At 44.9% G+C, this 22,826-nt stretch overlaps 10 protein-coding genes across 10 annotated transcripts; 3 read left to right on the forward strand and 7 right to left on the reverse strand. All coding sequences in view use genetic code 12, as the record gives it.

Annotated features, from left to right (window-relative positions):
* Nucleotides 1–85: 85 nt before the first annotated feature.
* On the reverse strand, nucleotides 86–1,765 carry FOB63_004931 (uncharacterized protein; the record flags this gene model as incomplete). The annotated part of the gene is made up of 1 exon (XM_002617400.2): nucleotides 86–1,765. One exon carries the CDS (start codon nucleotides 1,763–1,765, stop codon nucleotides 86–88), a length of 1,680 nt encoding a protein of 559 aa, XP_002617446.1.
* A 1,097-nt stretch (nucleotides 1,766–2,862) lies between these two features.
* On the reverse strand, nucleotides 2,863–4,653 carry SNX4 (Snx4p; the record flags this gene model as incomplete). The annotated part of the gene is made up of 1 exon (XM_002617399.2): nucleotides 2,863–4,653. The coding sequence occupies one exon, from the start codon at nucleotides 4,651–4,653 to the stop codon at nucleotides 2,863–2,865; it is 1,791 nt and encodes a 596-aa protein (XP_002617445.2).
* A 982-nt stretch (nucleotides 4,654–5,635) lies between these two features.
* DCW1 (putative mannan endo-1,6-alpha-mannosidase) lies at nucleotides 5,636–7,000 on the reverse strand (the record flags this gene model as incomplete). The annotated part of the gene is made up of 1 exon (XM_002617398.2): nucleotides 5,636–7,000. The coding sequence occupies one exon, from the start codon at nucleotides 6,998–7,000 to the stop codon at nucleotides 5,636–5,638; it is 1,365 nt and encodes a 454-aa protein (XP_002617444.1).
* A 944-nt stretch (nucleotides 7,001–7,944) lies between these two features.
* FOB63_004934 (uncharacterized protein) lies at nucleotides 7,945–9,462 on the reverse strand (the record flags this gene model as incomplete). Its single annotated transcript, XM_002617397.2, has 1 exon — nucleotides 7,945–9,462. One exon carries the CDS (start codon nucleotides 9,460–9,462, stop codon nucleotides 7,945–7,947), a length of 1,518 nt encoding a protein of 505 aa, XP_002617443.1.
* A 1,522-nt stretch (nucleotides 9,463–10,984) lies between these two features.
* HEX1 (Hex1p) lies at nucleotides 10,985–12,727 on the reverse strand (the record flags this gene model as incomplete). Its single annotated transcript, XM_002617396.1, has 1 exon — nucleotides 10,985–12,727. The coding sequence occupies one exon, from the start codon at nucleotides 12,725–12,727 to the stop codon at nucleotides 10,985–10,987; it is 1,743 nt and encodes a 580-aa protein (XP_002617442.1).
* An 837-nt stretch (nucleotides 12,728–13,564) lies between these two features.
* On the forward strand, nucleotides 13,565–15,484 carry FOB63_004936 (uncharacterized protein; the record flags this gene model as incomplete). Its single annotated transcript, XM_002617395.2, has 1 exon — nucleotides 13,565–15,484. One exon carries the CDS (start codon nucleotides 13,565–13,567, stop codon nucleotides 15,482–15,484), a length of 1,920 nt encoding a protein of 639 aa, XP_002617441.2.
* Nucleotides 15,485–16,722: 1,238 nt separating this feature from the next.
* On the forward strand, nucleotides 16,723–18,753 carry FOB63_004937 (uncharacterized protein; the record flags this gene model as incomplete). Its single annotated transcript, XM_002617394.1, has 1 exon — nucleotides 16,723–18,753. The coding sequence occupies one exon, from the start codon at nucleotides 16,723–16,725 to the stop codon at nucleotides 18,751–18,753; it is 2,031 nt and encodes a 676-aa protein (XP_002617440.1).
* A 124-nt stretch (nucleotides 18,754–18,877) lies between these two features.
* Nucleotides 18,878–19,429, reverse strand: FOB63_004938 (ubiquinone-binding protein; the record flags this gene model as incomplete). Its single annotated transcript, XM_002617393.1, has 1 exon — nucleotides 18,878–19,429. The coding sequence occupies one exon, from the start codon at nucleotides 19,427–19,429 to the stop codon at nucleotides 18,878–18,880; it is 552 nt and encodes a 183-aa protein (XP_002617439.1).
* A 203-nt stretch (nucleotides 19,430–19,632) lies between these two features.
* Nucleotides 19,633–19,950, reverse strand: RPS25B (40S ribosomal protein eS25; the record flags this gene model as incomplete). Its single annotated transcript, XM_002617392.1, has 1 exon — nucleotides 19,633–19,950. The coding sequence occupies one exon, from the start codon at nucleotides 19,948–19,950 to the stop codon at nucleotides 19,633–19,635; it is 318 nt and encodes a 105-aa protein (XP_002617438.1).
* Nucleotides 19,951–20,532: 582 nt separating this feature from the next.
* On the forward strand, nucleotides 20,533–22,797 carry FOB63_004940 (nucleoporin; the record flags this gene model as incomplete). Its single annotated transcript, XM_002617391.1, has 1 exon — nucleotides 20,533–22,797. One exon carries the CDS (start codon nucleotides 20,533–20,535, stop codon nucleotides 22,795–22,797), a length of 2,265 nt encoding a protein of 754 aa, XP_002617437.1.
* Between the last annotated feature and the right edge of the window lie 29 nt (nucleotides 22,798–22,826).

The following is a 22,826-nucleotide window of genomic DNA, read 5'->3' on the forward strand; positions in this document are numbered from 1 at the left end:
CTTGGTTGCCTAAGCCTCCTTTCATTGTACTTCTATAAAGCAAATCCTCGGAAACCAAGCTTGTCTATGCACATCTTGTTTCCTTTTATGTCTGCAATCTCTTGTCCTTCTTGTCATCCTCATGATCGTCGTGGTCCAAATCGTCGTCTCCAAGCTCAAACAACGTGTTGCTTGCGCCTGCAGAGTCTGTGTGGGCTTCTGTTTCAGCTTCCTTGTACTTTGGAGGCTCATCATTGGGGAGACTCTGGTTTTGCAATTCGAAACTGTCTCTTTGCGCATTCTCTTCATCGCTGTGGCTCATTAACGATAAGTCGTCCAACTCAAACTCATGGCCCTGCTGGTAACCTGCATTGCCGCCTTGTTCCTCGTCACCTTCAACGGTGGACACTTGTTGAGAAACCGCCAACATGTAGCTGGCTTCAGTAGGCCGCCACAACCAGGCGATACCAATGAAAACGCCAAAAAAGACCAAACTGGGCCAAAAGTCGTACATGAAGTACGCACCTTTCCAACGCAGCTCAACGAACTCAGTGGCACTCAAACTGGCGAAAATGAAAACGGAAAGAACCATTCCACCAATGGTCAAAAGAACAGACGCCGCAATGAGGCGGAATAGGTTTTGGTACAACTGCAACTTGATGACCTGGCGCTGCTTGTGCAAATTTTCGGTGGTGTTTCTGATGGAGGCCAAAATCAATACGTAGTACACAGTCAAAGTGATGGCGACAGGAATCATAAAGATGAAATTCCAAATGCTTCCGTTCTCGTCGGCTTCCAGAATATCTCTCGAGCGCGTTGCGGACGCATTGAAAGACGAATGGTAGCTTCCAATCAAATAGAACATCGATGCTGTGAAATGAATTGCGGCAAGAATCTTGCATCTGTTCATTTCCTTCTTTGGAAGCTTCAACACCACAACACCATAGCCGAGGGCAATGCACAATAACAAGAAGAAAGAGAAGGTGATTTTTGCCGCGTCCATAAGCGACAAGAAGACCATGTAAAACAGCACAAACCAGTTACGAGAAAACGTCCGGTTGACCAAGTCGTAGTACGTCCACATGACAAGCGTGTCAAAGGTCAAAAACAGGAGCATCGCCAACAAGTACTTTTGCAAGGGCAAGATCTGGTTCTGCTTTCTCTTCTTGAAGAACTGGAAGCCGAAAAGCGCCAAAATCACCGCATAGCACACAGTCAAAATGCCGTAGGCGGGCAATTTGGGGATTTCCGACGCGCTGAGAGCGCCAAAGGCGTTCTGGAAGTTGACCCAGCCCTCGTACTTCTTGTCGGTGCCGGAAAAGGTTGCCACACAGTAGTAGCCTGATTTCTCCACATTGTACGTCAAGGGCGCCTTGCCCAAGCGCTCCATCTCGCCAGTGTAGACGGTGCTGTTGGAAACGTCACCGTCAGTCAAAAAACTGCCCTTTTGGGACTCGTCACACAAGCCATAGTCCACGGCCTTATCAGTACAAATGTAGTGTTTCTTGCCCGCGTCGTCGACCTTGCCCAAGCGGTCAAAGTCCTTGTACTCGAAAATCACGTAGTGGAGCTTGAACTGCTCGGGCAGCTTGATGCCGTCGTTTTTCGGATCGTAATGGTCCTTGCCAAAGTGGTTGAGGCGAATATCTATATGGGGCTTATAAGAGCCGCCCCAGTCGTGGCGCGAGTACATTCCTTCGCAGACCTGGCTGTTGGCGCCATCGTCAAGAACAACTTTGTTTGCCAATGCCACAGCGGCTACAAAGGCGTATGAAAAAAGCTGCATGGAGTAGAATCCAGAGGTTCCGATAATTGAGAACACCGAGCGCTATGAGTGGGGCTGGTCACGTGCCCACACACCCGTCTGCCTGCGCCCACTTTGATGGAGAGCCGGGTGGACTATGGTTTCTGACTTGTCGAAGAAGGCTGAAGGTGTTGTTTTAGTGTTTACCGAACGGGCTGGCGTCTGTGTTGGCGCTTTTGAACGAGTGTGTTCTGCGATTATGTAAGTGGCCAGATAAGCCGAGTGCGCCTAATTAAGCATTGGCTAAATGTAGTGAAGCGAAAGGATACCTTTTGAATATTGGGAAATATTAGATGGAGCAGATTTGAATGCAAGTGAAGTTTTTCTCTTGTATATGATGAAGGATCAGAATGGAGTTCGCCTTTAGACGATTGAGTCTGATGGGTATTTACTATGGGATATTTCTCCTTTGCTTTAACCCATGCTTTACTCTGATCTTACGAGTTGCAGTACTTTCTTCAGTGGTCAATTAAAACACAAAATGCCATTTGGATTGCCGTATAATTTGTTTAAATATGTAATGACCAATTAACTTTATGATACTCAGACGCATACTTTAGCGAATATATTAGGGTAAACTTTGAGTACTAATAACTATAATTTTGGCTAAAGAAACAGCACACTAGTTACAATGCTTGGTTGCATGGATTAACGTGAAATATTCCACAGAAATCAACGTAATACGCTAAACCCCATGCGCCAGTTGGCTATCATAAAATAAATATGAATTTTTCCATATGCTACGAAATGTAGTAAAAGACCATCAATTGAATTGATTACTAGACCCTTTCTTCCATCTTCTCAGCCACAGAAAATAGTATTGGGCAACTGGTCCGGAGAATAATTGATTCGGCAAACCCGAGTCTGACAACGAGCACTTCAGACAACAATTAACATAAGCACACTGGGCCATGATTTCTCAAACTCCGAATTGACATGAGATTCTGGCCCCGGACTCAATCAATAGCTTCGCTAAGTATGCGGCATTGATAATAGTACCTCATTAGAAAAGTTGGTGCTCAATAAATCGTTTATATGTTTCAGATCATTTGAAGAACAGCATGTTCTCATTAGACGAATCACGTCTTCAATTCATCGAGGCGCTTCATCAACTTGGTCTCCACATCGCTCCAGTTGTCCACCAACCCCTTGTAGAATGTAATCTCATGATCACACAACTCTGTCATCAGCTGCTTCAACTGCCGCTTGTTAAACTGCTCCCAGTTGGGATACTCCTCGTTGATAATGCGGCTTGTCAAGTTGTTTACGAGTTGTGTTTGGCTTGTTATCTCCGCTTCAAGTTGTTGAATCTTCTGCTGTGCCCGCACACGCTTTGTATCTGTATGGGAAGAACCAATATGCGGCGTAGCAGAAGTGGAAAGCGTATCTTTGATGAGCTGCGTGGTATTGTTGACAATTCCGCCTGAAGCATGTCCGACCAAAACAGGATAAGGCGCTGAAGTATGTTGTGGTCCGCCCAACGCGGCATATTCAGTCTTCGCTTTGGCCAAGTAATCGTGAAGAACTTGCAAGTCTATGCGCTTATTGTGCTGGAACTCAATCAAGTCCGAAAACCGGCCAATGTACTTGGCGCAATCTTTCAAGGTGACCAAAAAAGATTCGTCAATGTACCGATGCAAGTCTGCCCAGTTGTTCAGAAAAAACATAAGCGACTCCGAAAAAATTTTGAAGTTACTGACCATGGCATCTGAAGTTTCGTGAGAAGAAGTATTCTCCAGTGTTTCGTTGTCGTTAAGTTGCAGAGTTAGATTCTGCACCGCAGCCAACTTGGTGATTTGCGTCAGAAGCTGGTCGTAATCTGTTTTCATGTCATAGTTTTTCCTGTTGAGCCGCAGAAAGATTTTGTCCAAGCGGATCAAGTTTTCACAGAGCTTTTTCAACTTATCGCTGATTTCCAAGATATCTTTATTGGTCTCGCGCTTGTGCTTGGAGGACGTGAAGAAATTCATCAATGTTTCCGTCAACATTTCCTCGTTTGCTACTTTTCCCACAATCAGCGCATCACTGTCGTCGCCTTTGGATATTTTCAAGTTCTTGGTGAAAGTGGCCCATTCTCCCGAGTCACTAACGAAGAAATGGAAAACGCTCAGTTGAGAAAGCAATTTGTGGCCACAGATGAAAGAAATAAAGCGGTCAAGCGAGTTCAAGCGCTTATGGACAAAAGACGTGCTGAAAGTGTCGCCCGTCAAATATTTGAAATTCAGTTTTGCAGGGAGAGGAGGAACTAGCAATTGCGGGAAATCATTGATCAAGCAATTGTGTAAAAAGCGGAAGTCGCCGTAGCGTCTTCTTGTCTTCACAGTGACAAATTCGGTGCCTGCGGCAGCTTCGGAGAGCCGAATCACTTCCGGGTGGTTCGTTTCTGTGGTGACGAGATATGAAATGTACGGTTTGGAGTTGCTGTCTCGATCACTAAGCGGGTGGCTCACGTGCAGACTGATTTTGTACTTTTGAAACTGCTCTTCCATTCTCTTCTGGTCCAAAATCTCCGTCGGCACCGGCGCAGACGCCGCTGGTGCTTCAACTTCCGTTGTCTGTTCGTGTTCTCCTTCGCCACTATTTGCCTGTGGTTCTGGACTGGTTTTAGGAGTCGGGCTTTTTCCTACGGCCGAAGGTGGTTTCTCGGCATATTCCGGCGGCGCTGGCTCGGAATTGGCTGCAGTGGGTTCGTGTGCTGCTTCAAACGGTTCGTCTGGAACGGATGGAGGCAAATCCGAAGTGTCCTCTGCATCTCCGGCAAGAAGCAAGGAGGCACTGGGCTCTTCTTCGATGGGCAGGCCTGCGCGGGGCAGCAGATTGTTTTTGTCGTCTCTGTCCCATTGGACCGAGGTAAACGGATCGTCAGACATGGGCGGGAAGAAACAGGGTCTTGGTGGAGATACTTATCAGCGGTGTGCACACGACTCTAGATATCCTGCGGAATGTACAGTCCAGGTCCACACTATAAGTTCTTTTCTTCTATTCAGGCGCAAAGTACGTTCAAACAGGTGTCGGAAAAAGTTCCGGAATCGGAAATATATCAGTGGAAACACGAAAGGGGTAGTCTTTTGGAAGTCATTAGGACGAGGAGCTTTGAAACTCGTAGAAACTTTCTATGCTTTTTCCTGTGCTTTCAATGGTGACTGCAAGGACTCCTGATGATTTTTCTATTGTTTGAATCTTTTTGATCTTTTGATCTTTTGATCTTTTGATCTTTTGATCTTTTGATCTTTTGATCTTTTGATCTTATGATCTTTTGATTTTTTGATCTATTGATCTTTTTGAATATTTTTGAATCTTCGTAGAATTTAAAATGGTTGACATAGTGTATTATTGAGCGTTAAAATCAGGCAAAGCTGGCTTAAGCAAGAATTGTTGTTGACCTCAAAGTTACTAACCTATAATACCAAAAGAAGTAAAAGTGTTGGGGTGTCTCGTACGGTTTAATTGGTATATTGATGAGAGAAGGCACAACGAACCTCCCACTCAAAAATGTTTCAGTTTTCTCCAACGTTTTTTACTGTAATTTTCGATGAGATTGGCTCTTTTCTTCAGCCTCCAACTACATAATCAACCAGAACGTATTCGGACAGAAACAATAATTGTCATCAAACATCCAATGGAGCTGTCACGAAAATGTTAGAGCTTTATTCAAGTCGTCAAGTAGACAATCTTTTGCATGTCCCGACAGATTCAGGACATCTCTGCATAGGCTTCAGGATCCATTCTGGTGCTCATTTGCTCATTTGCTCAATTGCTCAATTGCTCAATTACTCAATTACTCCATTACCTACTCTTAAAACAAGAACATTTTTGTATTTGGATAAACACCCCGCCACGAAATCAGATCGGCTACAACACCAACCACACACTGGCACCCACAATAGCCGCACCAATCACAGCAGTGATAATGCCGGCACCAGCCTTGTCTCCACTGTCCAACACGAGCGGAGACGCATTTGTGGCCGCCTTCGGATAGCCCGCAGCCGGGTTTCCAATGGAAGTTCCACCAGTGTCGGCAGTCAATGGGAAATGAGGGAAGTCGGCCACACGCAAGTTGTTCATCACCTCCAACGCACTCATTTGCTCACCTAATCCGTAGTTGCCGTCCCACGTGCCGTTGGTCCACGAAAGACCGCATGTGTGGCCATCACTACCTCCCAGACACGAGTAGGCGGCAGCATTGGCCAGGTCCACAAGCCAACGGCGGATCCTGTCGTATGTCTGCGGCACAAGAACAGAAGTGGCGCCAAGACACCGGCAGAAGTACGCCTTGAACGACCGCTGGTCATTGTTGCATGTGAACTTGTTCTCTGTAGGAGACAGGCACGCTGCCTCGTAGATGATGTGTGCATCGGCCGACTTGTTGTACACAAACACTTGCGTGGCATGCAAAAGGTTCATGGTCCGGTTGAGCCACTTCTCATCCAAGGTGTAGTTGTACAAGTATGCACAGCCGGCCAACATGAGTCCCTGGTTGTATGTCCATTGAAGCTTGGTCACCTGAGAGCAGTTGTTGGCGATTTTCACACCATCGTAGACAAACCACCATTCGCCCTCAGTCAACAAGTTGACGCCGTACATCCAGTCAAAGACACGCTCGGCCCACTCCACGTACGAGTCGTTGGCGGTGTACCGTGCTAGACGAGCAGCCATGTGGAACAAGGCACCGTTGGAAACGGAGTTTTTGTAGTCGTAGCCCGAGTTCCACTGGAAAATCTGCCACCGCAAGCCTCCGTTACATTCGCCAAGGTCCCACCGTGCGCTCATGGTGTTGAAAACAGCCTGTGCCAACGTCAACCACGCTGCTCGGTGGTCTGTAGGGTTGGAGAAGTTCTTTTCTGCAGCAGACATCACAGCAAGGCCCCAGAAAGCTTGGTCATCGTTACCTTCGGTGGTGGACTGGTTCAACGGAATGTAGTTGAAGTCGTCGCCAACTTGGTACAAGAGTGCCTCCTTGATGAGATCTGTGTAAGTGTCGTTTTCCATGTAGATGGTGTATTCAAGCATGGAGCCCCAAGCTCCGCCGGACTCCCACCAATAGTACGGAGCCGAGAACATTCCGATGGTTCCACCGTACTTTGTTCCTTCGTAGTAGTCGAGAAGACCTTCTGCGATCAACGCTGTTGCCTGTTTGATTGTGGTCACATTCCAAGTATCTAGATAGACGGCCCGAACTGCCGCAAGAAGGGCAAAAAGCGCAATGAAAAAACGCATGTCTGTGGAGGTTCTTCTCTAGGTCAGAATGGGATGGGTCAGAATTGTTGGATCGGGATTTCAGATCAAAATTTGTCAGACCGCTTTGTCAGACCGAATGTGTCCGAAATGGTCAATCTTATGCTTCGTCTTTTTCCTTCGGGATCTTATCTGCACTGGCTCTATTGCTGATGCTCGATAATCTGTCTCCAAGTGTTTCTCGGACTTTTCGGCGTGGTCTTGTCTTTTCTGGACGTAGTTTAATTTTTTTTTCCCTTCTCCTGTAATCAGGTGTATCTGCATTCCACGACCGCGATCGGATTGCGAGCCCGTGCCAGATCTGACATGACCGTGTCTAGTACCATGGAATCTTTCGGCGGCTTTTTGTTTCGGCGTTTAGAAGCTTTGCATTGGCTGTGGAGATTTTCGGTAGTTATTCTGGAAATGTGGCTACTAATGTATTGTGCTTTGGAAGACAATGTTTCTGTATGCAGTATTCTGCCTGAAGAAGTGTTCCACAAGCTGGAAAAAAAGGTTGAATATAAGAGAATAAATCGGTTTTGCTAGGCCAAGCCGCTTATTGGGTGTAGATTATTTCAAGTAGCATAATGTAATTGATTTCGACTTAAATTTGACTAGTCGCACACATATTGCGAATAGAAGTATATTCTCAGCCAACTTCAATAATTATGAATTAATTGACCGAGTTTCCATTTGACTTGGTATTTGATAAAGAAAAATTAGCTTATAAACTATAGTGATGAACCCATGTGACAAAGGGTAAAATATCCATCAAATTATTGTTCTACGGATACGCTATTCATACAATCCGTTCTTAAAAATACAAATAATGCACACGCGTGCAAGAAATCAGCATGCCCGTAAACTCCGGTCCACGAAGCCGGCCCGTAACACTAGCTGTGCAGTTTCCGTCTATTTTTTTATCTTACTCCATAAGTCTGCACTTAGGCAGCAAAAGCAGGATCCAAGTCGTCGGGGTCCTCTGCCTCGCTCGATTCTTCGCCCAAATCCTCCTCGTCTTCATCTTCGAATTTTTCTTCGTCGTCCTCGGCGTCGTCTTCAAGCTTTTCGTTTGACTCCGCATCACCCGACGCGTTGTGCTCGAGTTGCTCATGTCCAACATGTTGACCGTTGTTGGCTGAGGCGGCAGCCTCGTTGTTTTGAATGTTGCCGATTTGCTTTTGTAAGAGCTTGAAGTCACGCGCGAACTGGTCGGCGCCCACGTCAGATACTTGGAGCTCCGCGTAGACCTTGGCAGGTTCGTCGTCAAAGGTAAAGCCCTTGGCCTTCATGTCGCGGCTGAGTGCCTTCAAGAACGGTACGCTGTAGTCGGCCACAGCCTTCTTGGAACGTTTCTTGATGATGATTAGGTTTGTCTCTATGAGGAAAAGCATTTCCAACGACGTGGTGCCCGTTTCGGTGGTGGCATTGTATGTCTGCTTCAAAGGAGGCGTCAAGGTGTAGTGGTACTTTTGGCTGACTTTGGAGACGACGGGCGCCGTGTTGTTGACCTCGCCCACGTTGCTGGATGTGCGCGTGAACTTCAATGGGGTCAACAGCGCGATCAACGGATCAACGTAGATCAGAGTCAACAGGTCCATCATGGCCTTGCGGAACTGCTCCTCGGTGCGGATGGCCTTGGACGTATTGAGCGACTCCACCAAGTGCAGCGCAAGCTCCGAAATAAACGTCATGGCCTCTGCGTCCTTGTCCTTCACCACCTTGAGCAAGAAGTCGTCAAAGTCGCTGTACACGTGCTCCTTGGCGTATGGGTTCAGGTAGCACAGCTTGCACAAACGGTACATGGTGCACATGTTGTCGTCGGCGTCCAACGCGCCGCCGCAGAGCTCGCACGACGACGGCGCAGGGAGCTTGGCGCGGTCGCCTTCCTGCTTCTGCTTGTGCTGGCGATACTTGTTCTGCTGGCGGTTGGCGCTCTGTGCCAGCTGGTCGGCGCCGTTGATGGCGGCAGCAGCAATGGCAGCGGCCGTAGCCGAGGGCAACGCGCTGGCGCCCGGCATGCTGGCAGAGCCGCCCAACTGCGGCAGCTGGTACGCAGAGCTGGCCGCCGACGCAGCCAAGCTCGGCTGGCCGTAGCTGTAGTTGGCCGGGCGGGCCGATGCAAACGCGCTTGGCTTGTGCAACGCGAACTGCGTGTTGAGCAGCTGCTTCAGCGGGTTTGCAATCCCCGCGTCGCGCGAAGCTTGCAAGTCGGACAAGAGCTGGTCGGACGCGAAGATATCGTCGTGGATGAAGTTGGCGTTTTGGTTCTGTTCCTGGAACTGGCGCATGCCGTAGCGCATTGTCTCCTCCGCAAGCGGTTTCCTCAGCTTCTTTTTGGTGCGCTCAATGATTCGGCACTTGGCGCATGTTTTGTACTGCTGCACTTCGGGCGGCTCGTCGTCCATTCTTCTTCTTTTGCACCGGCGACATCTTCTGACATCGCCTTCGTAGAGCATCATCTTGGGCGTGTGGGGGGGAAGTAAGGGGTATGGATTTCTTTTCGCAAAGAAGTTCCGCTGGTGTTGTGTTTAGAAAATGGGCCAAAAACTTGTATCCTGAGATCTTGTGCTGCGCACGACTCAACCGGCCTGGGCCAGTGTCTGGACTAATTTGGCGCTTTTTCTTTCAACTTTTTTTTGGTTGGTGTGCTGTTGTTGTTTTAAATGCGTGCTTTTGGCCGCTTCGCCGTTTGCGCTGGTTTCTTTTCTGGTGTCATCTGCTTCTAAGCAAAATACTGTTGAGTGGTCTTGTGGTTATGTGCAGGCTCGTCTTTAAATGGTTTGTGTATGCAGAGTAATTTCCTAGGACTTGGGTTTGTATGTTTTAGAGGCGATTGGGCTTTGGTGCTCCGTTTCTGGCCCTTGTTTCTGTGCTCTTGTGATTTCTGTCCAATTTACTGTCCTACTCGTTTTCGCGCAAAATGAGAAATCACCATTTCTCGCTTTCTCTCACTAGTCTAGCGGCCAAAAAAATGGCTTGCTTGCATTTGCCACCTGTCTTGCATTTGTCAGCATTTTAGCATCAGACTTTGCCTTCTACGGAAGAAATGCAAATAGGCCAATCCATCGAACAATTGTCCAATCAGGGCAATGGATTAATCATCTACACATAGGCAATGCATTGGACTGATCAAACCAATCAAGTAGCGGTAATAGATTTGACCAGCCAAACTTTTAAACACACTTACACGAAGACTTATTTGTGGATCATCTGAAACCTGACCTCAAATACCTGATATCTTTAGTTCAGTTTCCCAGCGACCACAAATCTCAGACTTGAGCGCAATTTATTCAGGATTGGATATCAGTTTTTATAAATGCGGATACTTAAATTGTTATTCTCCACTTGACTTGATCTGATTGATAGGTCGTCAGAATGGTTTTTCCAATGATGTAGAAAATCTCATAAAAAAAAGACCAAAGAGCAGTCTTTCTTCTCCTCCCTGATCTTTCATCATTTAATTTTTGAATATCATTAAAAAACATGATTTAGATAGTATCAAAAATTCTTTTTCATTCAGTTCTTGACAGAGAACTTGATATGAACCGCCAGTGATACAACTACGATTCATTGGCTTATATTACAGAGGCCTAACTTATTACTCCACATTTCGTGGAGATTCTACCATTTCTGTTTGGCAAGTTTGAGACCTTTTCCGAATATTTCATTTTATATTTTGTACTATTCTCTTTCTGAGGAATAAACAAGCTCATGGAATTCAGTAATTATTTGTGTCCAGGTTATGCCAGTTACGTATGTAAAGCTTCCTTGACAGTGGAAAAAATTCGTTCTTCCCAGTAGACTAATTCTTTCAAAATCACAAAAGCAACTTAAATCAAACTATGAACTTCTTTAAAGGGATGGGACGTCCACAGTCTTGAGGTTACCACACTGTGGACTGTTTATATTCCCAATTTCTTTTTCATGAAGTTCATGAATCACCAACAAGAATTTCATTAATAATACTACACCATCGAAACATCATGGCGTAGAAGTACAAATGTCACAGCCTCGTGGGTTCTGTAAACAGAACTTGGGCGCTAAAGGCGATGCTGGGTATCCCAAAGCCACCAAGAACTCGCGGAATACAAGAATTCTTTGCGTCATGTCCCCGGTTCTAAGTAAGCCTGTTTCTGGATCCGAATTTCCGCTCCATAAACTTTCGGCCAAGGCTGCTGTACGCGGCCATATTTTTGAAATCAAGACCGTAGAGTCCGTTTGTTCTCCCCACATTGCTGCTTCAGCACCAAGTACTTTTTCCAGTTGCTCGAGCGTAAGGTTGGCAGTAATGTTGAAGTTGTATATCCGTTGCCATGTCTTATACGGCCCACACCAGGAACCTCCTTTGCCATGGTTGAATCTGTAGTTTTCTGGAGTTTCTGTATACCTGTCATCATTCGTAAGCCAGCCGCCGTATCCGCAGTCAAGATACAAGAAATCGCTATTGCTCATGATGACAGAATACCCCTGGTCTGTTAGATTTCGAGCACAGTCCGTGCTGCTTGCCCAGCATTGCATGATCACGCTTTTGGGAACGTGGTTTGCCTTGCCACTGGACATCATTATATCTTCCCACATGATTACTTTTCTGTTGGGAAACGATTCAAAAATAGGCAATGCGTGGTCCACCCAATGCTGGACCAAATCATGAAATGTTCTGGTACCGTTGTCCGAAAACCACTCTTTTGTCAACGTAGAATTGTCGTAACATTTTTCCTGGAGCTCATCTGCTCCCACGTGGAACCAGTTGTCTTTGAAAAAGCCACTTACTTCTGTATAGATATTGCTCACTACCTTGTAAGTTTCGTTGAGCAAAATCTCCAACTGTCCAGAGGGTGGTTCGACCGCATATGCGCAGCTATGGTCTGTTTTCCACATGTCTGCACACGCTAGTAATGATTTGTTGAGCGAGTAGTAGCCTGCTCTAGCATGACCAGGCATATCGATTTCGGGAATTATACGCACCCCTCTTTGGAACGCATAGGCGACAATATACTCAATATCCTCCTTCGTGTAAACTTCTCGAGACGAATAGGCTCCTTTAGTCATTTCCGGATACGTTGAGAGTGCAATTGGCCACGATTGCGAGTCCACCAAATGCCAATGTAGCACATTCATCTTGCTGAGCTCCATTATATCGATCTGGTCGAGAATAACCTCAGGCGTCAAGAAGTTTCTGGCACTGTCGATCATGATTCCTCGATGAGCGTACAATGGCCAGTCCCGCACATATGCGTCTGCTTCAAAGAAGTATTTTGATGAGCTCTCATCGTATTGCACCATCTGGCGGAGAGTGGAAAATGCGTGTAGACAGCCCCAGACCGAAGCGGATATTTTGATAACGGAAGCATTTCCTGAAAGCGTCATTTCATACGACTCGTCTGCTCCCATTTGCAATGTCTCACTGGTATTTGTCAACCGAATCTGGACACGAGAAATTCTATTTGACAGTTCGCCTGCAATCTGTCCTTGTGTTTGATGAACATCCTGGTCCATTGGGTTCTGCCATTTCAACTGTGTTATCGAATGAACCAACCTGTTAAAGGCATTTTCGACCAATCCAGAAGGAGGATTGATCTCCACTGCGAGAGGGAAATCAATTTCAATGGGTCCAGACGATCCCCATTTCAATTCTTGTGGCCGTGGAAGAGGATCTGAGTATCTCACGTTGGCTTCTCCGATTTTGAATAAAATACAAAATACACTGATCAAAGAAAGAAACATATTTGGCGCGAACACAAATCTGTCTGAGTATGGTTTTTAAAGCGATATTAGCTCATACTGGAGACACGAAAATTAATTTTGGCAGGAGAGAATGGGACTTCTAAGTCTGGAACAAAGGCTATGGAACGGAGTCACTTTCCGGCATACCATGTGCTTTCATACAGACCTGTCTTGCTGATACCAAAGATAACGGAATGTCCGACAAAAATTGCCTTTTTTGACAATATAGCTTCGTATTTGGGTTGCACGGTGAAACGGTTAAACGCAACATGCAACGTTTTTCTTTTGCTTTATGATCTTGAAATGATACGTTTATTTTTTGATTTCAACTTTAAACACTCGTGTATGAAAAAACTTGAGACACATTGACAATGAAGTGTCAGTTGGCAAACCTAATAATGAGAGAATTCAAATTATATCCCGAAGTCTTGGACGTTGACCGTCCTATAGAAAACTATGCTCTTTGTGATGCAAGTCTGCGAATCGACCATACTGGCCTAACAATATCGAAAGGAACGACTTGTGTGTAGAATCTTCATCTACTTCCTAAGTAATTGTTGGCTCACTGTCAAACGCTGCATACCTTCAACTGAAATTTTCAATGTAATTCATTCGAATGTCTTTTCTTATCTCGTTCATTTTATTTTCTTCTTCTTGCAACAGAAAACAATTTCGTTGCTTTCGCATTGTTTTTAACCAAATTTTACCCTGACTGAAACTAAAAAGCAATAATATACCTGTTTTCATGAGTCGAACTCGGGCAGTACAATATCTTCGAGTGTCATTGTAGATTTCTATATTAGTAGATTTACAAAGGTTTCTGTAAGATCGAAGATGATGCACGTGATCACCATCAAGATAAGAAACGCACACACCTTTTGTTCTTGTGTTCAGCGTCATATGGAGGGCCAAAAAAAATCTGCAGGTACTTGTCTAAATCATGATGTTTTGAAGATTATCTGCGGACACTTGTGCCAAAAGGATTTGGTGGCGTTCGTGCAGACTTGCAAAGAGTGGAGGTCTGTTGGATCAAAGCACTTATACTCTCATCTCTACGTAACGGATAAGGTGGCTCGTTTGCCAGAAAATGCTCCCGAAAGCTTGCCAAAGCCTTCAAAATGGGCCATTGTTTATAACAGTCTACATGACTCGCTGTGTCTGCTAAAGCTACTAGAACGGACACTAGGCGAATCGCCTTCGCTAGCCTCTTTGGTTGAGGAACTACACACAGACGACACAGTTTTCGTCCTTTTCAAATTGCAAAACTGGGCCAGGCGGTTCTTCTCCGATCCCAGCTGCAGCCTCAGGTCCGTGCATTACTGCAATGTTCCCATCGCTCACTTTCTCGTAGGTTATGACAGTTTGTGTGCCTTTTATCAAACGACTCCAGGCTTGGGTATGTTGACCACGATCCAGGCGAAGAATATCCAGGATTTAAGCCATTTGGCTCATATTGCAAAAGAGAGCAATACCTCTCTCAATATAAGAAAAATCAGCTTTTGCTTGACGGATACGCTGTCGCATGAGATTACGCCATTTGATGAGGAAGTAAAAAAGGTTTTCTCCGATGTTAGCCGCTGTCAAGTTATTTCCTCTTCTGATTGGGCCCTACGGTTCTTGAAGAATCTACATGAATCTTATGGTGAGAGCCTTTTTCCATCTGTCAAACACTTAGAGTTGACTCATGTTCATGGTGGCCCCTCGAATAGCCATGGACCCCACGATGAAAGCAAAGAAGTGAAATTGGACTTTGGAATTTTGAAGAATCTTTTCCTGATTTCTCAGCTTGAAAGTTTGGATTGCAGAATTGGCTGCTCCCATGTGCCAGTTGTCACTGGAGTCAGCGAGGAATCTGATTTTGAAAGTGTTTATGAAGCAGGCCTCGACTGTTGCATGTGCTTACATCTGTTTTTGACCCACCTCAAAAACAACCTACTGCCTTCTCTCAGATACCTTTGCCTCGAAAGAAGAGGTTCCCTGTTTTGCTCAAACCCATACTCTACTTATCAATTTAAAAGAGAGCTTGCAGATCTTTTTGCAAACATCAGAGAAACACATGGCCTACGAACGTTGATTCTAGATTCGAAATCAGAACTAGTTCCACCTTGGGGCCTTCATTTGGATGATGATATATTAATCAAGTCTATAAATCATGCTAATACGCTTCTTATGAGAAGCATCAGAGGCCTTGGTGTGGATGACACTAAAATCATAGATGATATCGAAGGCTTCGTTGTGTGGGAAGAATACTCAAAAGGCACTAATTTGGGTCTGATGGAATTTACTGCAAATCATTGCTCGGAATGTATGGAAACATACCAGGATATCATGGACTTTGTTTCTGTCAATGCAAAAATTCAGTTTTACCTTGACCCGACGTATAAGAAGTCCTTGTCTGAATTCTATTACGATCTTTTCGGAGTTCTTTTACTCGTTTTGCGAAACCCCATGTTTGCTCAAGTCATGTTCAAAGAATCATCAAGACATGGCAATTCGGAAAGCGAACGCCTGTTCAATAACGCTAAAATAGCAAACTTTCTACCTTCGTGTGATGAGATCTCCAGTCTGATGGGAGAAATGCTCTTGTCGGGATGCCTTTCCTTGCATGACTTATTTCGCCATGATAGTTACTTGGATCTTGTGGTTCGCAATGGTTATGCCCACTCCAAAAGAACAAAGATTCCTTGCAAATGCAAAGGGAATGAAGTACAGCGATTTGTGAAATTACTCATGCACTCGCAACACGGCATAAAGTGATGAATGAGGCAGTCTACGAATTATTCAGAGCAGGAATTTTTTGTAAGAGGGGATTCTGGTACCCATGTGCGGCATTTGGTCCCGGCTACTGTGAAGGGAAATAGCTCTGTCGCATATTGGCCTATCGGGAAATTTTGCGTCATTCTTTTGTCATTACGTCCTGCCAGATGCACCAACCCGGATATAAGCTTAAAACCGCCGGTTAGCGATTTCTGCGATTTTACTAATTTATTTGTGCACCGAAGACGGCCAGAAAAAAAGAAAACAGTAGAAGTCAGGATAATCCCTGACAAAGGCGGGGTGTGACTGACCGCAACCTCTAAAACATGAGACACTTTTTCTCTAGAAGCATGTTCATGTTATCCGATGTTCCTGTTTTTGTATGCAGTCTTTGAGATAAGGTCACTTCATTCCCCGATAATTGTCAAGGGCATTAATTTGTAGTAACGACTGCAATCAACTGGAGGCTAGTTCGGCTGTAAGGGTATGTTAGAAAAAGACGGGAGCAAAGGTTCCCTCTGAACATTTTATGGCATCTCGTTCCTGCAAGGAAATTGACACTTTTTAATGACATTCCGATGGATCGGCCGCTGATAGTCGCAATCTTACACCCGTACACCATAGCCATGGGGCATGGATAGGAGTTCAAATGGAGTCAAAACGTTTAGCAACTTCACTGAAAGTTTGCATTGTTTACAACAAAGGTTCATAGAATAGCTTATCTCGCCTAAAATAAAAAAGCAAGATAAACGTTTGACGTAGCTCTCAATATTAGTTCTCGGACATTCGGAAAATGCGTCGTTCCTTTTTTGACCGCGGACGCAACTGTCTTCATCTCCTATTCTCGAAGAAAAGTCAACCTTATCACAATCTCTTTTTTTTTTTTTTCGATTCCCGAATATTTTGTCAGAAGGAAAAAACAGGCTCCTTCTACATCGTCTAGGATCGGAACAATCTTATCCGCAAAGGTAGTCACACATTTACCACATTTAGTTCTTTCCCCTACTTTTCCGGATCAGCCGATGCTAGTCATATCTTCTGATTAGCTGTTTTACTAAAAGAGATTTCCATCCAGACATCAGGAGAATATATCACAAGCAAACCCGCTTGATCTTTGAACGTTACAGCAGGTTTCTATCTTTAGATCTACTATCACCCTTTCCACCCACCTTTCACCGATAAGGAATTTACCCATGCCCCAAAAGAGAGAAGCAGCAAAATTAAATTAACGAAAGAATATGCTCACCACAAAGAAAACACCAGTGCTCGAAGGAGGCTTCGAGATACCTCTGGAAATGACATCTTTAGATCTGGAAAGCGGCTTTAAAGATGCATGCGTGCCCTTCAGCTCCATACAGAATGAAACTCTGGAGGAAAGTGAAGACAGCTCCAGTGCACGCTTCGACTCGTCTCTGGCAAACGACATCCACCGCCTTTCGTACTCTTCCCCTTCTGTCACATCTTCCAACGATTCTGATGCTTTGAAGGTGGATAGCCACAAGTCCCTTTTCCCTGTTTCGTTAGATGAATCTCCCGAATCGAGCACACGCTCGATACATGACCAGGTCGAGTTCGCTGCGCAAGAGAGCTACTTGCTGTTTTTGGAACCACTCCCGGTGTCTCCTCCTCTTTACAGCACGCTTCCGCCTGGTGGAGCACCAAAGTTTCATGTGATGGATAAGCTTTCGAATAACGAATCTCTTCCCTCTTATTCGCCTGCAGCCTACAAGATTGGTGTGGCGTGTAGGAAACTTGAGTGGCTTTCGCCGTACGAATCGTCACTGAACCGTTCGTGGAGAAACGTTGTGGTTGAACTCAACTCCACACAACTCAACATTTATCAGATCCCCAGTGTTTGGGAGTATTCTCTCTTGAACTTTCACGAAGATACGACGGTCGACAATTTCGTCTCGCCTGGTCATACGGAAGATGAACGGTTGATGTCGCTTGTGACCACAAACCAAGACAAGCAATTTCGAAGGCTTTGCGATAGCCTCGGGTTTTTCAAACCTCATGGATCAGACCCCAAGTGTGAGGAACTTCGGTCCAAGCTTTTGAACAGTAAGGCATTAAAGTCCCAAGGGCAAACAAAGTTGCTACGTTCTTATTCGTTACAACATGCCAGAATGGGCTTGGCCTCGGACTACACGAAGAAACCTAATGTTCTTAGATTGCGAGTGGAAAGTGAACAATTTCTCTTGAACTTTTCAACGCCCAAAGAATTAATCGAGTGGAACTTGGGTTTATCTGTTGGCCGTGATGTGGCTCTAGATATCGAGCAAAGAGAAGATCCGCGGTATAGAACAGTTCCGAGAAGAAGACGAACAGCTATGAGTGGGAGCTCCTTCTATTTCGATGTTGTCTCCAGAAGAAATAGAGCACAGTCCGATTCCTTCTACGACAGCAAGAACCGTGGCATGCGGAACAAACTTTCAAAGCTCAAAGGAAAGCTCTCTTCTCAAACCAGCTTTTCAAACTTGAAGGGTTTATCTAGTACTTCAAAACAGACGCACGAAAACAATCTGTCGAAGGTTAAACACACATCTCCTCAACCACTTGCCAATAATTCCATTTCCCCTATATCTGTACAGCTGGATCTGAACAGAGCGAGGGCATACTCTGCGGTTTCCTTTTCGGTCGCCGCATATGAAGAAGATGATGATGAAATAAGAGATCCACATCTTTCTCCTGCAATGTCCCACTTGAATCAAGACAATGCTTACGATGATGAAGGCGAAGACGACATTCAAAACCTTAGTGATCTTCACCAGTCTGATGACGAAGAAGATTTTGAGCTCGAAATAGATGAGCTTCATGACGAAATGAATCCATTCCGCAGGCGTCGGAAAAATACTGTGAACAGTGCTTCTATGGATCATAAATGGAGGCCTTACAAGAAAACGGAGAGTCAGCGGAAGTTTATCCGTATTTGTCTCAAATGCATCAAGCCATTACAATTTGACGAGAGTTGGGTGAACAGACTTTTGGTAAAACCAGCATCCATTTCTCCCTTGAGTCTGGTTTACATTCGTAACATCTACTGTACTGGCCAAGAAAAACCATCGAATTCGTCTGTGATTGCAAACTTACCGGTTGGATCTGTTATGGATCTCACCAATCTCGGACATATTGGGTTCTCTCAAAAACGTTGCGGAGTCTCCAAACAGAATATTCTTTCCTTACCGGATGTTTCCTTGGGAAGGATGGCGAACCACAATGTAAAAGAGTATGTTGTTGGCTCGCACTCGCTTATCCCAAAGGATATTTAATGTGTGGGGTCAACTGTTTTCATGCTTGCTGTATTATCGAAATTATATTATATATACAAGGAATCACTGTTGCCCTCCCTGGCAACAGATGTTTGCCTGAAAAGTTAATTCTAATGAGCACAATTCAATTGATTCTGTCCTTCATCTTCCTTTGTATTTTCAAATCTAACGCCCTCTCCTCGAAGGCTTTTATCATTAGTTCACTGACATGACTCTGGAAAAGTGATGATACTGTATTGTAAACGGGATTCTTGAATTTGTATCTCAACAAGAGTTCCATATATGTGGACAGCTCATTGGTGAAGCGATTTTTAACCTCTTTGAAGTTCCACTCATTGTACAAGTGGTCAAATAACAGTATCGTGATGGACTCAGATATAACCTTCTTATCTTTCACACATGTAAGTTTGCAAGTAAACTTCTCGTCATATTGCTTCCACCCAACCCTGAGCCCGGCTTCCGTAGGTAGATTTGTCTCCTTCAGATACTCGTTGATGAAAGAATGGGTAACAAAAGGCACGAATTCGTGGTAAAGTGAGACATCCGAAACGATCTCAAAGAGCAAGCTTGGCGGCACATTGATCTTTTTGGAAACCTTATACGACTGCAGGGAAGTCTGGGCAAAGTTGAACAAAGACCGCCTGGAACTAATAAGTGGAGCTTTCAAAGATAACATGGCTAACTTGGCTAAACGAGAGTCATCTTAGCAAAATAGGCCTTCAATTTGCGTAACGATGCAGGTCCTGAGGTGTCCACAGATTATGAGAAGAAATTATAAAAAAAAGCTACGAAAAGCTTGATACGTTGAATTGTACATTTGCCGCAGTAACTTACCTATGTATAGACTTTGATTGATGGTGACACATTAAACAAGTAAGTTTAGTCAGCACGGGTGTAGATAGCTTGCTTGGAGTGCTTCAAGATTGGCTTGATGACACCATCAGTCTCCAATTGTCTCAAAGCAACTCTAGCCAAAGAACCACCGATCTTCAATCTGTCGACCAAGACAGAAACGGAAACGTACTTGAAGCCTGGAACTTCCTTCATGATTCTGTCGTACTTCTCTTGGTCCAAGATGACAACGTGCTGGGCCTTGTCCTTAACCTTACCCTTGTTCCACTTCTTCTTACCCTTCTTACCACCGGCCAAAGCAGCAGCAGCCTTGGCAGCCTTAGTTTGTTGAACCTTTGGAGCCATCTAAAAGGTGTTAGTAAAAACGTTTGAAAAGTATGATTGGCTGTTTCTATCAGTTGTCTTTTCTATGCGCTGCCATCTTCTTTCACTCTGAAGTAATATCAAAGAGTTCTTCATAGGCTTCATTAAAAAAAAAAATCAGGGGGAACAATGAGTTCGAATGGAAATTCAGTTGGATCAAATGAATGGAGGAGTTGTCATGATTTCGATAAAATGCTTTATCCTGATCGAGGTAGCCATATTTCAAGTCGATGGTACATACATTGAATTACTGTTCTTGATGAATCAAAAAAAGTTCCTACCACGAGAATTTTTCTTCTTTTTTTCAGGCCGAGTGCTCACCACTTTGAGGCACGTGACTTTCTCTTTAGCACTACACTCACTAGTTAAGCGTCGCACACACAGGTTTGGTCCCGTTTGTTCTGCATACGGCACTCTATTGCAACTGTTTGCGCTCACGCCTATACGTGACTACGATTTTTATGCACGTGCAATGGCCCTCCCTCATTAGGGCCACAACCCTAGTGTACATCATCTAATAATCGCGGCCAATGTACAAGTACTAACGTTAAAACCCAGTCGAAGATGGCAAAGAGAGGTGCCGAAGAGCAAATCACAAAAGACACTTTTGGCGCATCCAGCGATGACGAAAGAGAATCTTCACGACCCACTTTTGCCTCTGAAGAAGTCTTGTCGAAAAGGAAGATCTTGAAGCCCAGAGGCCGAAATTTCTCCTTCAAAACAGACACCGCTGCAGTGGCGGAGAAGCCATCCTTTGGGGTTAAACCCTTTGCTATCAGCAAGCCTCTGGATGATAATAAAGCAGCAAAATTGAAGGCTCTTGGTCAAAAGTTTGTGGAATCTGTGAATGCCGTTAATGTCAATCAGCAAATCCCAGACTTTAGATCGATTGCCAAAAAATACATAGAGTACTACGAATCCGTTGATTCGGGTAAGTCTACAGAATCAAAGCCTGCTCCTGTCTCTTACACCTTTGGCAAGAGTACGCCGCCTGCTCTTTCAACACAAAAGGAGGAGAAAGAGGACATCCAAGCCCCAAAAAACCCGTTCGCAAACATCAAGACGAGTGGAAACACTGTGCCACCTGCACTGGAAAACGGCAATGCTGCAAGTCAAAATAAGAAATCGAAAAGTTCATCTGACAGTGAGGGAGAAGAGAGCGAAGATGAGAAGAAGCCAGTCGTCATCAAGGGCCCTACTTTCACTTTGTCTGAGAAGCCCACTGTTAAAAAATCGCCCTTTTCCTTTGGGCCTAAGGCGGCAAAGAAGCCCTCAAGTGACTCGGATTCAGATTCCGACATTGAGATCAAAGGGCCCACTTTTACATTCAACAAGACTATCGCCGATCCTGTTTTCAAAGTTGGAGCCGCAAAGTCACAAGGTGCAGACAGTAAGCAAACTGGTTTTTCCTTTGGCTCATCTTCTGACAACAAAGACAACCTGAAAGATCTGGAAGACAAGTCGGAGAAATCAAAAGACAATTCATCAGGGAAGTTCAGTTTTGGAAACAGTTCCAGTACACTGACTTCAGAAAGTGCTCCAAAACCGGCTTTTCTGTTTGGTGCTAAATCTGCAGAAACTGCTGAGAGCAAACCTGTCGGAGAGAAGCCTGCTTTCCTGTTTGGATCTAAGCCAGAGACAACCGAAAATAAGCCTGCTTTCCTGTTTGGATCTAAACCAGCGACAACAGAGAATAAGCCTGCCTTCCTGTTTGGATCTAAACCAGAGACTACTGAAAATAAGCTTGCATTCCTGTTCGGATCTAAACCTGATGTGACTGATAGCAAACCTGCTTTTCTGTTCGGAAACAAGACTGCTGATAGTACGGGTAAGCCAGCATTTCTGTTTTCAGCTAAGCCAAATGAGGATTCCGAAAACAAGCCTTCGATCCTGTTTGGAACAACAAATGGTTCAAAGCCAGCGGAGACTGGTGAAAGCAAGCCAGCATTTCTGTTTGGATCAAAACCAACAGAAAATACCGAAAGCAAACCAGCTTTCCTGTTTGGATCTAAGTCCGCAGAAACCAACGAAAGCAAACCAGCTTTCCTGTTTGGATCAAAGTCAGTGACCGGCGAACCCACACCTGCTTTTCTGTTTGGGTCCAAGACTTCTGAAACCCCCGAGAGCAAACCGGCATTTCTGTTTGGAACTACACCTAGTACCGAAATAAAACAGGGTGAAACAAAACCAGCATTCTCCTTTGGGTCTAGTCAAGGAAAGGATTCTTTCTCAAGCTCATCCACAGGATTTTCGTTCGGTTCTGGGGCTACATTCAACACGTCAAAGGCTAATACTGCTTCTGCGACAGGTTCGCATGAGGTTGCCCAAAAACCATTGTCGTTCGGTTTTAGCAAGCCTGCTGAAGGAGAGTCCGAGCTGAAGGAAACAAAAGAGTCCGAGGAAAAAGTCGAAGAAGAAGATACTGGTGCTGAATTTGCACCTATTGCATCCCTTGGTTCTCAGGAAGTGACAAATACAGGGGAAGAAGATGAGAATGTTGTTTACCAGCGTAAATCGAAGTTAATGTTGTATGATCCCGAAAACAAAGAGTCGCCATACAAGAACATGGGTGTTGGTGAGCTCAAATTGTTGAGCAAGAAAGACGGCTCTAGCTCTAGAATTTTGGTGCGAGCAGATGGAGGTTTGAGAGTGCTTTTGAACATCTTAGTTTTGAAAGATGTTTCTTACGCTACAATGGGTAATGGATCTTTGGTGAGAGCTCCAGCTGTTAATTCCGAAGGTAAAATTGAAACGTACGTTCTTAAAGTGAAGACCCCAGCGGACGGGAAGGAACTCTGTGATGCGTTGAACCAAATTAAAAACTCCTAAGTCGTGCTGAGAAAGAATCATTGTTTGAC

Source organism: Clavispora lusitaniae (assembly GCF_014636115.1).
Source record: "Clavispora lusitaniae strain FDAARGOS_655 chromosome Unknown tig00002663_pilon, whole genome shotgun sequence".
In the NCBI taxonomy this organism is placed as follows: domain Eukaryota; kingdom Fungi; phylum Ascomycota; class Pichiomycetes; order Serinales; family Metschnikowiaceae; genus Clavispora; species Clavispora lusitaniae.